Consider the following 14,143-nt stretch of genomic DNA (forward strand, 5'->3'; position numbering starts at 1 on the left):
AGTTCTCGCAGTTTCTTCATCAGTACCTTAGATTGTCGTGGGGTTACTGCCGAAAAGTTACCTTTTAAACCTCCCTGTGGGAGGAAAAACTACGTCACCACCGAATTTCTATGGTCGGAGGAAACCCCGTGCCGATGGTGGATAGGATTAGAATATTAGGACTGCATACTCAGAGCGACGGATACAACGGGGAAACACTGAAGAAGTTCGAGGGATATGCGGCGCAAGCCATAGGGATATTTAGAAGAATAGCACTCAAAGGACGAGGGCTAAGAGAGAAAAGCTTGATCAAGTTGGTGCAAGCATACGTTATCAGCCGGATAAGCTATGCTACACCCTACTTGAAGATCCGCGCCTCAGAACGGGATAAACTAGACACGATCATAAGGGGATGCTACAAACGGGCTCTAGGCCTGCCCATAAGCACCTCCACTGAAAGACTCCTAGACATGGGTATTCACAATACATGGAGAGAGATTGCTGAAGCCACGAGAACGGCGCAGCGAGACAGATTAAGCCAATCAAACACAGGAAGGGCGATTCTAAGCATGGTAGGACTCCAGACGGAAAGGGGCATTCTAGTAAAACGGGACATCCCAAGGGACATCAGAGAAAAGGTCAGGGTAGATCCTTTACCCAGAAACATGCACCCTACATTTCACAAAGAAAGGAGGGGAAAGAGAGCTGAGGCGCTCACCAAACGCTTCGGCGAAATGAATGTGAGAGCAGTGGCCTACACGGATGCGGCTAGCGGGAAACTGGGAGCAGCGGTGGCAACGGTCGTTAGTGGCCGGGGTACAGCTGTCTCTTCCGCAACCATACGCAGTCGAAATCCAGAGTCGGCTGAAGAAGTTGCAATAGCGCTCGCTTGCGTGGGAACGGAGGCACAATACATAATTAGCGATAGCAAGACTGCTATCCAAAATTATGTCCGAGGCAGAATAACACAGGAAGCACAGCGAATCCTACAGGGACGCAGAATAAATAGAAATATTAGTCTCGTTTGGACAACAGCTGACGCTGCAGTTCCAGGAAACGAGGCGGCAGACGCCCTGGCTCGAGATCTCTACTTCCGAGCCGCGGCAGGACCGCCCGATAACAAGGAACCTGACGAGAGACTGATAAATTACACAGAAATAGTGAAAAATTACAAACTAAACAGGAGACTCTTTCCTCCCCCGGACAAAGAGCTCGCTAACACAGAGGCTACCGCTTGGAGGAGACTACAGGCTAAAAATTTCATGCACCCAGTGTAGGCATCGCATGTCTTAAAAGATGAGGATATTGATGATAAGTGTAGGAAGTGCGGGGAGAGGGGGACCCTCGACCATGTGATTTGAGAATGTGCGGATTCTCCAGGGTTCCGAGAGAAAATAGACAGTAGAGAGGCCTGGGAAACCCTTATGCAAAGCACGGACCCCGTCGTGCAGAAGAAAGCGGTCCATCTGGCGATAGCTGCCGCGAGGAGCCAGAAGCTCCTTGCCTGTCTCTAGTCGCGGAGGTCCCGGCCCCTGCCCCTCGGCCTGCGTCCCGGAGGTAGGAAGTAGGGGGCCTCCATTCTGATGGAAAATAAAGGTTTATCAACAACAACAATCAACTATTAGGATGTCATAAAAATACCAATCGCGCCCTGCAAAAACCTGCCGGATCGAAAATATTTGACGGAATAAAGCCTATTCCCAGCAGGAAATGCTCTAGAGTTCAAGTAATTTATTCTCATCTGGGAACATTTTTTCCCAAGAGTGCACCCGTTTCATGCGCTAGACGCCTCCCACGGAGTGGGTGCTCGGTTCCCCCGCTTCTTCAGCAGATGTTCTTTGCAGGACCGCCACTTCCTTGAGGCACAGAACACCGTGGGTAATCTATCTTGCCGTGCACTCTCGCTTGAGAAGCTGACGGCAAATATTTCAGCTTTTTTCACTGTTTTATTGCCATGCTGCTTTGCAAACGGCCTTCTTTTATGTCCAACACTCGTTGCCCCTGCTCACAGTAATATTTGGCGTTTTGCAGAGCAGCTCGAACATGTATTCACACACCCAATGGAAGTTGTCAATGCGGTTGAACGTAGTCCAGCAAGTGCAACTTGACCGGCCTGTAAGGCAGAATGTAGCATAAGGGCGCCGAGTCAGTTTCCATCTCAAACCCCAACATTCGCAGAAATTAGAACCCTTGCCCTGCGTAGGTAAACTTAATTGCCTCTGCTGAAAACTGTGTTGGTATTGAAAGTATGAGGCCAACTGGCGAGTATTCGAGTGGAATAATTTTTCCCAAAGTCTGGGGCACCGGCTGAACCAATTTTGCTGGTGCACTTTGCTCGTTACTGGAACCTCCTGGCCGTTAAGCTACAACAGTGAAGCCGTTACGCTGTTTGCGAAGACTAAATCAGGTGACTGCCGAGAACGCCTTGCGCCCTTGTGTTCAGGCAGGTATTCTTGGTGTCTCTACATATCTGGTTAGTTCGAAACTCAGAGGCATCATGGGCAAAATCGAAATGTACGCCATACTTGACTTAAATGTGCCTCGTGGAAGAACGAGACTGGTTGGTGCTGGCAGTCGACATCACCGGCACGTACATTTTCTATGGCGCGCTTGCTTAGGGTATGTAAATCCCCCTCCCATTCTGCTCTTCTTATCCAACTCCTTCTGCCGAGACCCACTCTATTCCCGCTGTGGCCGGAAGCTACCTAAGGGAGCCGAGTGGTGGCGACGCTCACTTCTTCCCCGCCTTGACTTTTGACGCGGCACTCGTGTCGGTACCCCACTAAGGAAGGATACCACGAGTGCCTGAGGACGATGGGAGAAATAAATTCCTTTTGTTTCTACAGGCGCGCACAAAAGTAAAGGGAGAACGCAACTGTCTTCGAATATCTTTCACGCCTCACCTAACTGAAATTTGCAGTAGTGGTACGCGCATGCTGGTAGCGGAGGTTGTTGGGCTTTCTTGTAGACAAACAATGTTTCTTCATTTACAATCGAGAAGGCGTGATTGCACTTTGAATGGAATAGCGTGCTCCGTTTACTTATGTCCGCGCCTGTACGATTGCCGTGGGGCTATCTCATAGTGCCCTCGGGCAGATGAAAGGCCCAGTGCTTCTACGCAATCTGCTCAATTCAACTTTTCTTGCTTCGAGCTCCTCATTGGTGTGGGCGCAGTAAAGTTTTTATCAAAGGTTTCTTCATGTGGAAGTCCGCCATGGATCACTCGACACCACAGTAAACGGTGATTTTATCTCACAAGCATCCCTGTGGCTGACCAGAAACGTGCCACTAAGCAGGGGAGAAGTTTGGATTCCACACACAGTTAGTTTTTCGCCGGAAAAAAGCCGTATGTTGTTGTTGTTAGCTACCATAACAATGGAACGCCATTTTTCTTTTATCGTGTACCGAAAACAAGATGGCCTCAATTGCGCCAAATTGCCGAAAAATGACTTCTTTCTGAGGGGGTTGCCTTCGAAGGAAAAATACCTCCGTTTTGCCGGTGGCTCGTACGGCTTCAACAAAAAGTTGTGGCTATGTGCAATCCACAGTGCACTACGACGCCTATTGTGTGGTGCGGTTCCTTTCCGTTCCGACATGCATCATATCTTTCCTTTTTTTTATTTCGTCCTTTCCGTGTGTTCCTTACTCTAAGCGTGATGAACCAAAAGAGACAAAACTCACTACCTTTTTGTCTCTTTATTCATCTCCGGCTAGAGACTGGCTGAAGTCAAGTTAACATTTTGATTTTTGTTGGTTAATTTTTCTGCCTTCTGTTGCTTTTTTTTCTGCAGCCTTTACGCTTTCTAGCTGTTATAAATAAGGAGTGGACCTCGCGCTTTAAAGCGACAATATTACACTGGCAGTCCTTACTGTAGGCAAACTGAAGTTGGCTTGCAATGTCTTGCTGGACTATCGACGACGATGATGTGCATTCAAAATGTTTGAAAAATTTACGTTGAACGACGCGTTAAGGACAGATTAACTTACTATTTATTGCCGGGTATTCATCGCCGAGTATTATACAGTTGTAGCTGATGTGCAAGATGGTATACTTGTATCCAACATTTGGTGGCCGCTTTCCGCCAGCTGAAAAAAAAAATCAGTGCCCAGTTTATCGCTTCCACAATTAAGAGTAACGGAAAATCGTCCTGCCAAGTGTATGCCTAATAATCGAACATGGTTCTGCTGCTTATATACTTCACGAAATATTGTGTCTGAAATTACACCAATTGCTTCAATAGGTCTGTCCAAAAGGGCATAAAGCATCAGGGGCGTAGCCAGGGAGGGAGGGTGTTTCAGTGTTAGAACACACCCCCCCCCCCCCCCCCGAAATTGTCTGAGTGGCGCGTCCCCTACCACACTCCTTTCTGCATTTTTGTTGGCCCATGCCATTCACACACCGCATGGATAAATTAAAATGTAGAAATTAAATAAGAGGAGTTTCAATTTATTCTCGAAAAGATTGTGTCTGCTGTTGTGGCTCTTTACTAGGAAGCGGCCGGAGCTTGCTGCTGAAAAGAGTCGCACTTCTTCATTACCGCACGAAGTATGGCGCGCCTCTTAATTGTAGGCACAGTTCACCCAACTAAAATTATCTTTTGACGCCAGCCTACTTTTTCATCATTTTGATTGTCCTCAGATAATCATAACCAATCGCGAACATAAAAAAAAAATGCTTTGAAATGAAGCTTTGACAAATGCCATTCGTTTGCAGTTGGTGATAGAGGCAGTGACGAAAGCGGTATCCAGGCATACTGAACAGCAAAACGTAATACGCGAAATTAAAGACCGCGTAATTTAATGAAGGTTACCGCGAATATGTATGATAAGTAGAGGCGTTTGCTTCTACTGCGATGTCATAAGAGCGTTAAAACTCTGAAAGTGCAACGAAGGAAGAAAAACAACAACAATAGCTGTCGCATTGCAAAACTAGCAAACCGTGCAGGAAATTCTAATTTATAGACGGACAAAAAAATTACAGGAAATTACACGCGAAGTAATGCGGATTCTGTGTACTAGCTATGAAGACACAACCAGGTTCCAATCCTAACTATTCCTCGTAGATGTCACTTATTCATTTTTTGTGGTGGTAATCTTTATCTGATGATGCGAGAATAGCCTCTGCCCCAATCTTCGCGACAGCTCCAGACTGCCGCTTTGTTTTCCGTTCTCGGCGCATTCCAGATCTGCTGTAGCCAACGAGGGGAACTGAAGACAGCGCTGAAACAGATACGGACTCGTATGTTCTTGACAGGTTGCCAACGCGGTATTTCTATGCCCGCCACCTCCGCTTCAGTTATCCATATTTACACGCTCCATAATCTATAATTAAAGCGATAATTAAACACTCAATTTGAGGAAGTAAGGAGAGGTGGCACACCACTCATTGATTTTGGGTTTTGTGTTTAAAGCTTACTTTTTTTTTAATGTCGCCAACGTTAGGGCTCGTGTGCATAGCTTTTTTTTTTTGCAGGGGGGGGGGGTGCATTGCTGCGACTATCCCTGACAGCCAGCACTCATATTAGCAATATTCCAACTGTGCATTCTATACTGGAAAATAAACTTCAGGGTCCGTATCCTGCCCGTCACTGCTCGCAAAAAGCGGTTTCACTCTCAAATAATTTGTCGCATTCATAGTATTATCAGAAATAATGCATATCGGCGTAGATCTGATAGAGTTTTTTTCCATTGGTATACTGTTGGTGGATCCATTATTTCTTTCTCTCTTTTTCTTTCTTTCTTTCCTGCTGCTTTTGTTCTTCCTTTCTTACTTTCTTTCCTTCTTTCTTTCTCTATTTCTTTCTTTCTTTCTCTCTTTCTTACTTTCTTTATATGTTCCTAACACATTTGCGCCCTTTATCGGGACAGGAAATCAAGCTCAATGTAGGCCCAGGTATATGCGGTGGCCATAGAACAATACATGAAGACACAATTTGAAAACGGCGAAAGCACTTACCAAGAAATTACAACATATATTTAAGGTTAGTAATACAGATCAGTAAATAAATAAAGCGCAAACACGTATTCAGGATATAAGACTACATCAAAGCGACTTTTTAAAATTTTTTCAGCTAACCCGAAACTAGGCCGGGCCATATGGACAAATATGCACAATCCGTTATATGTACAGATGAGACTACTTCAGGTACGAATTCCGAAAGTCTCGTAGCAGTGGCCAGAGGAACCTTCCTCACCTATGTGTGTTGCACAGCGTCTCATCGTCGCTACATTTGCAGTAGCCCCAGAAATGTGCATTCTTATGCGCACGAAAATTCACCCAGTGTCGCGCACCGTTCAGTTACTGTTTGCACTTTCTTAATGCGTCAGCAAGTCTCTCAGCTGCTGGAGATGTTCTTCGTTGCTTACCAGAAATAAAACAGCAAAGTACTTACATTCGCCCCTCACGGTAATGTATGCATCTTTTCTCGGGCCCTCCGAATACTCCAATTTCAATTCTAGATTGAATTCGCTGCAAGGTAATTTTTCACGTGCTGTTAGCCTCTCTGGCATATTCTCGCCAGTAAAACACGTTACTTCACTGTTTTTTTTTCACGTCATCCCTTAGAGGCTGCATTGAAAACAGCAGCGACCAATGCGACAGGATCAAATGAAATGAAAAAGAAGTGAGTCGTAAATAAACACCACATGCCTTAATCCTTGTATTTAACCGTACATTGCGCGGTACTTCCAGTTCGTACTCGCTTTCTGAACCTGTTTTAAACTAGAAGCTCCAAATCACACTAGCACGCTAAAGAAGCAACAAAATTAAACAGAAGTACGTCCCACACTCAAAGACAGTAATGACTCTAGTACTCCGAATAATAGTAATAGCTTAAATTGATAATAATAGCCATCTAAATTATTGATTACCACTAAATAGCAACCGGAGTAACCGTAGTTTGTCACCCAATAGGCAGAGGTCAGCTGACGTTTGGTGGAAAAGTAACGCTATACGTCGTCGACTACTTTCGAAAACAAGGAGTGGCCGTAGTTAGTAAGGAGTTTGTGAGAAGCCGAACGATGCAGAATGAAGAAAATGGCCTGGCTTAGCTTATGGTTAAGCCTAGGATGCGAAGCATAGCCGTACTTCTCGTTCTTCTCCGGTTTCCGTGGCTCTTTGTAACTTGCGCATTGCGGTCTGGCGAGCCGCCCTCTCCCTGGCCGACATCTCGCTGCTCAACTGACTGGTCGGTCGGTCGGTCGGTCGGTCGGTCGGTCGGTCGGTCGGTCGGTTTTTTTTTAATTCCCCGCAGATGGTGGAAAGGGTCGACTAACGCATGAAGTGCCTTTCAGGCAGTCGCGTGTTGGCTTTGCTTTCGCTTTTATCTTGTTTTTTAGGTTTCCGTGAATAAATAGACCTAGTCAGAGACTACATAGCTGCAAATCAGGCCCACGGAGATAGATACACGCGTGCACTTTTTGCTTTCGCCGATCACTACGTATCACTCAACCGATCGCAGAGCGGCAAGCCGCCACGAGACTGGCTTAAAGGTTGGTTCACTCCTCCCAATATCTGCGGGGAATTCAAGAAAAAAAAAGGCCGGGAGCCCGACTGTTAATCGAATTTAGTTTTAGGAAATCGGCCGCATAAGGCAATAATTCAAACATTCTAAGAACGCTCGCAACGTGTATATCGAGTTCCAGCGGTGAAAATACGAGTCCAGGTTCCCCTTCAGTGCGCCTTTCGGGACTTCCATGGGAACGGCAGCATTGAATTGTGCTAAGACTGGCGATATAGTAAGTTTCGAGGTCATTGCGGCAAAGGCTTTTTCTTGACTGGGTGCAAAGGAATATTTTATGTCCTCCTTATAAGGTCGCTCCGTACCTGGTTATCCATTTGTTCTGAAAGGGAAATAAAATACTTTTTTTTTATTTAGAAGCATATAACTTTCAGGCGTTCAGGCAATTTTAAGTAACGAATATACATCCTTTCTCTGCTCACATCTGTGTCAAATAAGGGCGGACTTAAAAACGATAAAATGTAACCGGCATAAAAGTATTTCTGGCTTATGTAAAAGGTCTTACATGGACCGTGAAGGAAAGGTGGCTGGTCCAAAGGAGTCATTCTTTAGCTTTTCTTTTACTTCCTACGCATTCTCAGGCAATGAAGGACGCAAAAGTGACCGTTCAAATAGATCAGTGATATAACAAACGCGCCAAATATTTGGATACCGGTGCCATGAATCGAAGATGTTCTCTACAGATGATGTAAAGAAGACTGCAACGATGCTGCAGCAGAAGCAGTCTCTGAGGAGCGACGCTGCTTGCGCGGGCAGTGAAATTAGAGCTTAAACGCTGCAAAATGCTCTCAGTCGAATCGTTTCAAATGTGTACTAAGTTCTCGAATTTAATTACAGCAGTGAAGCTTTTCGCCTTTTTTTATATAGTACTCTACACACTGCGATAAAAACCTCAGATGGTACCCACCTGATGTGACATTAAGAACTCCACATTTCGGTAGAAGGTATTGCCATTTGCGCGTCTGTATTTAGATTTGAAGCATTTGAATGGGTACCACTTGTTCTGATATCCAGACATATATTTTATGTAAAGGTCATCTGTATTTTTCAACCACTGCAAGGAAAGTGCCATTCATTTTTTTTTGCCACAAACCATACACTGCTTTGGCAATGCAAAGCAAAAATTAATTTTCAAACGCAGCCCCTATTGCACTTCTTTGTTAATATATAAGGTACTACAAGCTCTTATTACCGACATTCATTCCCCTCATTCTTTAATCAGAGCCTGGTTTCATCCAGTAACAAATGACGTGTAATTAGCACACTGACTGTAAAGATATCAGTACGTTTCATTGATATCCGCTGAAGAACATTCAAACACCGCAGTATTAAGCAAAACTCGCTTCCTGACATCTTTATTTAAAAACAATGCCAAGTGTACGGTCTGGAAATTGGAGACTGCCTGCTGTAAGGTCTTTAAATCAGCAAAACAAAATCCCCCACCCATGCTGGAAAAGCAAACATAATATTCCACAAAGGCTGGCAGCTGTATTGATGGCTTATGGAGAGTTTTTCAAATTTTATCGCTTCATTATGGTTTAGGCCTTAGCATATGTGTGATGGTTTACTTTTTAAGACGCCAAGGGTTCAGCTAAAATTTGGCTAGTTATATAACTTACGTAAACAGCTCCCACGCGCAATAAGTCTTCTTTTTTTTACATAGCTGGACTGTAGGTGGCAGTAGTGACGTAAGATTGGAAGTTGAGAACATATATCCCACGATTTTATTGACTGGGTTTGCAGTGTTAACGAGATAATAATTTGCATAGTACCAAACTCCAGCGCTCTGATACAGATCACGCCTGCAGCTCCTTTCAAAAATGAACTGCCACCAGGCCTCAATGAAGCAAGCAATCCTGAAGAAGTAACGCATTCAAGGAAATTTTTCAAACCGCTTACTACTGTAATAACTGATGAAATTGAAGTAAGGTGAAGTGCATGAGACATTCCTGATAAAAAAAATACAGCTGTTCTTGCACAATCCATTAGCATGTTTCCGGAACAAGCCGAATAATAATCGCCAGCATTTGACCACAAAACGGAGATTTTGCGCAAAGCACATTTAGAATTTTTAAGACTAGCAACCAATCAGATAAGATTTGGACAAATTTTCCCGCTGAGCTAACGAAAGATTACAAAGTAGGAAAGCAAGCCTCAATAATCCGAAGATTACACGAACCCACACAAACCTTAGTGAATTTAGTGAATTTATGCATGCGCATCATAGAAACGAGAGTTTCAACAAATATGAACATCTGAACAAAAAATTTTAAATACAGAAAAAATTACCACAAAATTTTAAGGCATAAAGTTAAAAAAAAGTGAGATATTCGTCAGAGAACAACTTTAGCAAAAATGCACAGAATGAAATGCTCACGTGTTCAGGGCTCCCCGTGTTTAGATCTTTGATATATATTTGGTACCGCCATCAGTTTGATTGCAAAAAAAAAACGAAAAAATGAATCAACTCTCTCTGCACATCGTTTTCATCGATTTAATCAGAAATTAATTCTGTTTGCACGCAGTTTCATATCATGATATTGCCTGGCCACTAAAGGCATCTTCTTTTCACACGTAAAGGCTAAAGACAAAAACATTAAGAAATTTGCATGCTCCACTGAAAACTCCTTGGGGTATTTTAGCGCATTGCCCCGCCTAGGAGGCTATGCGTTGCTCTACTGATCCCAAAGTGGCAGGTTTGAATACCGGTCACAGCGCCCGCATTTCGATTGAGGCGAAATTGAAGAAACTACTGCCCCGGTGAGGTGACTTAGTGGTTACGGCGCTCGATTGCTGACCCAAAGGACGCGGGTTCGATCCCGGCCGCGGCGGCCTAATTTTGATGAAGGCGAATTTCTAGAGGCCCGTGTACTGTGCGATGTCCGTGCACGTTAAAGAACCCGTGGTGGTCGAAATTTCCGGAGCCTTTCACTACGGCGTCCCTCATAGCTTGAGTTTCTTTGGGACGTTAAACCCCAATAAACTAAACTAAACTGTAGAACTCTTCCTGTGGAGTGCAATCTTAATGTCCGGTAGAGAATCTCAGATGGCCGAATTGAATCTGTGTCCCTTCATTACTGCGTCCTTCACAGGCAAAGTGTCGCTTCGCGATGTTAGACTCGTATACTATATCGTACGTACCATACCGTACCATAATCCTTCATACCATTACCATACCATTCCATAGAATGCCATTCCATGAGCGCCATACCACACCATACATTAGCATAATGTTCCATTTCAACGCACGTTTATTCCTTGGCCGCCACCTCTCCCTTCGGAGCATACGGCAGGACTGATTTCGAAAGATCGGAATATTGAGCGGTTACTTAAAGCATAGGATAAAATTAAGCTCGCATGTTAACTATGCTCTCGATCAGGACATCTCCGTTTTCAATCATAACATGCCACGGTTGCTCAATGGCCATAGCCCTGGGTTGCCCAAGACCAGGGCCGTACAATCAATTCCCTGCTACTGCACAAGTATTTTGGTGGAGATGCTTTGCGAAGTGCCTTGAGTCACAATGCGATATTAGTGCGCTTTTACGTAAAAGGCCCAGCTTCTTGAAACCAACCAGGAGCCCTGCATTACAGCGTGGCTTGTGACCCAAGGGTAGCTTCGGCCCGTTAACCGCACATATAGTACCGCTGCCCCATACGCACAAATGTTTTGTGTACCCGACCCCCTTACAACGTGCGCAGGCAGTTCTGTCAGTCTGACCGATGTCCTGGATTGCGTTAGTTAAGTTATTTACTGATACCTAAAATACCTGTCTTAGTTTATTACATGAGGGGTGGGTCTGGGGCATGCCGACGATTTTTTCAATGAAAGCCTTAAGTAAGCTGCATCAGTGTGGTGAACGGCGTCGGCATGAAGGCGGCAAGCTCAGCCAGAACACAAACAATTAGTGAGATAGGGGCGTGGCTATCTGATGCCAGGCTTTTGCTTGTGGCAGGCCCGAAAATTGTTTCACGTCAAAGATTCACAGAGCAATGTTTATGCAGCGTTGAATCTGGCAACGGTGGGCAGTTTGCTCACAGTCCTGTAGGCACGTTGCGTTGTGTTGTGTTGTGTTCGGTTTAATATGGCACATAGGCAACTAAGACCATCATGCGCCAAGCACAAGGAATATGAAATAATTTCTGCGCGATTTAATAAAATTTCTAAAAATGATTAGTGGTGTAAAGGGCCTAAAAGTTTACCTAGCAACTAATAACAGAAAAAAAGAGACTTAGGAATGGCTAAAGGTAAAAACTTTAAAAAGGTCAGGTAGCCTCAGCGTCCATCCTTGGCTGGGCAAGGATATCGAGGATCCCAACCAATCAGATCAAAGCCTCAGCCTTTTTTCTCAAGAATGAGAAAGCGGCTGAGCGACATCATGTGAATCACTGGGTCATGATTTAAAGCTTGCTGAGACAACCTGCTTCTGTTAAAAATCTAAAAACACAGGACATGTCAACGATTGCATTATCACCTATGAGTAACGCGGGATGAAAAGTAATGGATTGATTATAAAACAGCGAAAAGCACTTTTTGCAGAGCTTTTCGAGTCTAGAGCATTGAAATAAAATATGATTTACCGTAAGTTCATCTCCACATGTACAAACTGCTTTCTCTTGTTTAGTCAGAAGAAAGTTGTGTGTGAGGTGCGTATGGCCTATACGGAGACGACATGTAACGACTTGCTTAAAACGGTCCTGGTGCACATATGACTTCCATTCTGCTAAGACTGGCTTTACCGAGTGTAGTTTATTTTTATTTCGTTCTTCCAAACGGACTGCCTTTTTTTTCGCGCTTTAAGACGTACTAAGTTTACGCAATTTCTATACGGCATATTTACATTTTTAATTGGCTTGCCACGACCTTGGGAAGCGCAGAAATCTGCTCTTTCCTTCCCTTTTATGCCGACATGACTTGGTACCCAGCATAGCCTTATGTTTTGTCCTTGAGCGACGGCTCTTGTTATGTTGTGTATGATGTCGCCAAGCAGCGGAGTGGTTGCATTACTATAGTTAACGGCGGTAAGGACACTTAGTGAGTCAGTGTAAATAATACTGTTCGCGAGGTTCTTGTTTACTATTTTTTACATGGCAACACAGATCGCGTAACATTCGGCAGTGAAGACGGATACACACTGTGGAAGCCTTACTATTTTATTCCAATTACCCTGCACTAGTGCGCTTCCGACGTAAGCATCAGTTTTTGAACCATCTATATGAAAAGCAGTGAAAGTACTGTACATTTGCTGGAGTGTAAGAAATTCTTGTATTATATGTTGTTGTGGAATTTGTTTTTTATGGAACTGTGTAAGACTCAGATCCCAGACTGCAGACAAGTTGTACCATGGCGGTAGTGGATCTCGCCTTCTAGCAATGCTTGGCAGTCTGTTTAGTGCACCGAAAATTTGGCACATCTCTTCAAATCGCAAAAGTAGTGGCGGGTAGCTTGTGGTTTGTTATTAAACATTGTTCTAGATGGACACTTTGTGGCCACTGGATAACATATATGCTTCTGCAGTGAACGGATCTTTAGAATGTACGAGCATGTGAGCATGGCTCTTCTGTCTGTAAGTGATGGTTCGTTAGCTTCTACATAGAGACAGATTGCATCCGACGTTCTGTATGCACCTGTGGAGAGACGCAAACCTAAATTATGCACAGAATCCAGACGTTTAAGGTACGATGGTCTGGCTGACCCATAAATTATACATCCATAATCTAAGGTAGAGCGTACTACAGCGCTGTAAATTTGTAAGCGACATGGCCTATCGGAGCCCCAGTGTTTTCGTGAGAGTATATTTAGTATATTCAGGGATCAGGAAGTTTCTTTTTAAGGGAGTTTATGTGCGGCAGGAATGTGAGTTTTTTCTCAAATGTTATTCCTAAAAGTTTGTGCTCGTCTTTTACTGGAAATGTGACCTCGTTCAGGAAAAGGCTGGGATCAGTGTGTAGTCCGCTTCTAAGCGAGACGAGAACAGCTACTGACTTTTTCGTGGAAAACTTGAAACCATTTTTATCTGCCCATGTTCTTAGTTTGTTTACTGTCAGTTGTATTTGTGTTTCGCATGTTATTACGTTTGAGGATGTGCAGGCTATTGGAGATCATGAACGTAGACTGAATACATGATGGACTTGGGGATTATTTTAGTTATGGAATTCATTTTTACAATAAGTAAGTTCGTGCTTAATATACAACCTTGAGGTACCCCATTCTCCTGAATGAAGTTTCTTGACAGGGTGGAGCCTAGTCGTACATGGAAAGAACGGTTGGAGAGGAAGTCATTAAGGCAGTTTAACATCCTGCCGCGGATCCTTACGTCCCCTAGGTCGCGGAAGATCCCGAACCTCCACGTTGTATCATACGCTTTCTTCATATCGAAGAAGACTGCTGGACAGTGCTGTTTGTGTATAAAAGCTTCTCTGATTGTGGTTTCAAGGCGAACTAGATGGTCAGTTGTTGAGCATGTCTTTTTAAAGCCGCATTGATGGATGTCAAGAAGTTTACGGGATTCAAGGACAGAAGTTAGTCTGATATTGAGGACACTTTCAAAAGATTTAGCGAGACAGCTTGTAAGGGCTATTGGCCTATAGCTACTGGGGGATGTTGGTGATTTTTCTGGTTTCAGGAATGGCGCTATGACGGC

General features: G+C 44.1%; 1 protein-coding gene and 1 pseudogene across 1 annotated transcript in view; one reads left to right on the forward strand and one right to left on the reverse strand.

Annotated features, from left to right (window-relative positions):
- Nucleotides 1-224: 224 nt before the first annotated feature.
- LOC149348300 (uncharacterized) lies at nt 225-1,493 on the forward strand (annotated as a pseudogene).
- Nucleotides 1,494-1,919: 426 nt separating this feature from the next.
- The window catches only part of LOC149348301 (uncharacterized), a 34,318-nt gene continuing 22,094 nt past the window's right edge, over nt 1,920-14,143 (reverse strand). The window contains exons 4-9 of the mRNA XM_089588051.1: nt 9,877-9,902; nt 8,407-8,553; nt 7,805-7,821; nt 6,372-6,448; nt 3,967-4,065; nt 1,920-2,092 (exon numbers count right to left, since the gene is read on the reverse strand). Coding sequence (XP_089444177.1) covers nt 1,959-2,092; nt 3,967-4,065; nt 6,372-6,448; nt 7,805-7,821; nt 8,407-8,553; nt 9,877-9,902 — 500 coding nt within the window. The 3' untranslated portion in view covers nt 1,920-1,958. The remainder of the gene's footprint in view (nt 2,093-3,966; nt 4,066-6,371; nt 6,449-7,804; nt 7,822-8,406; nt 8,554-9,876; nt 9,903-14,143) is intronic.

Source organism: Amblyomma mixtum, chromosome 4 (genome assembly GCF_055824585.1).
Source record: "Amblyomma mixtum isolate Tamu chromosome 4, ASM5582458v1, whole genome shotgun sequence".
In the NCBI taxonomy this organism is placed as follows: domain Eukaryota; kingdom Metazoa; phylum Arthropoda; class Arachnida; order Ixodida; family Ixodidae; genus Amblyomma; species Amblyomma mixtum.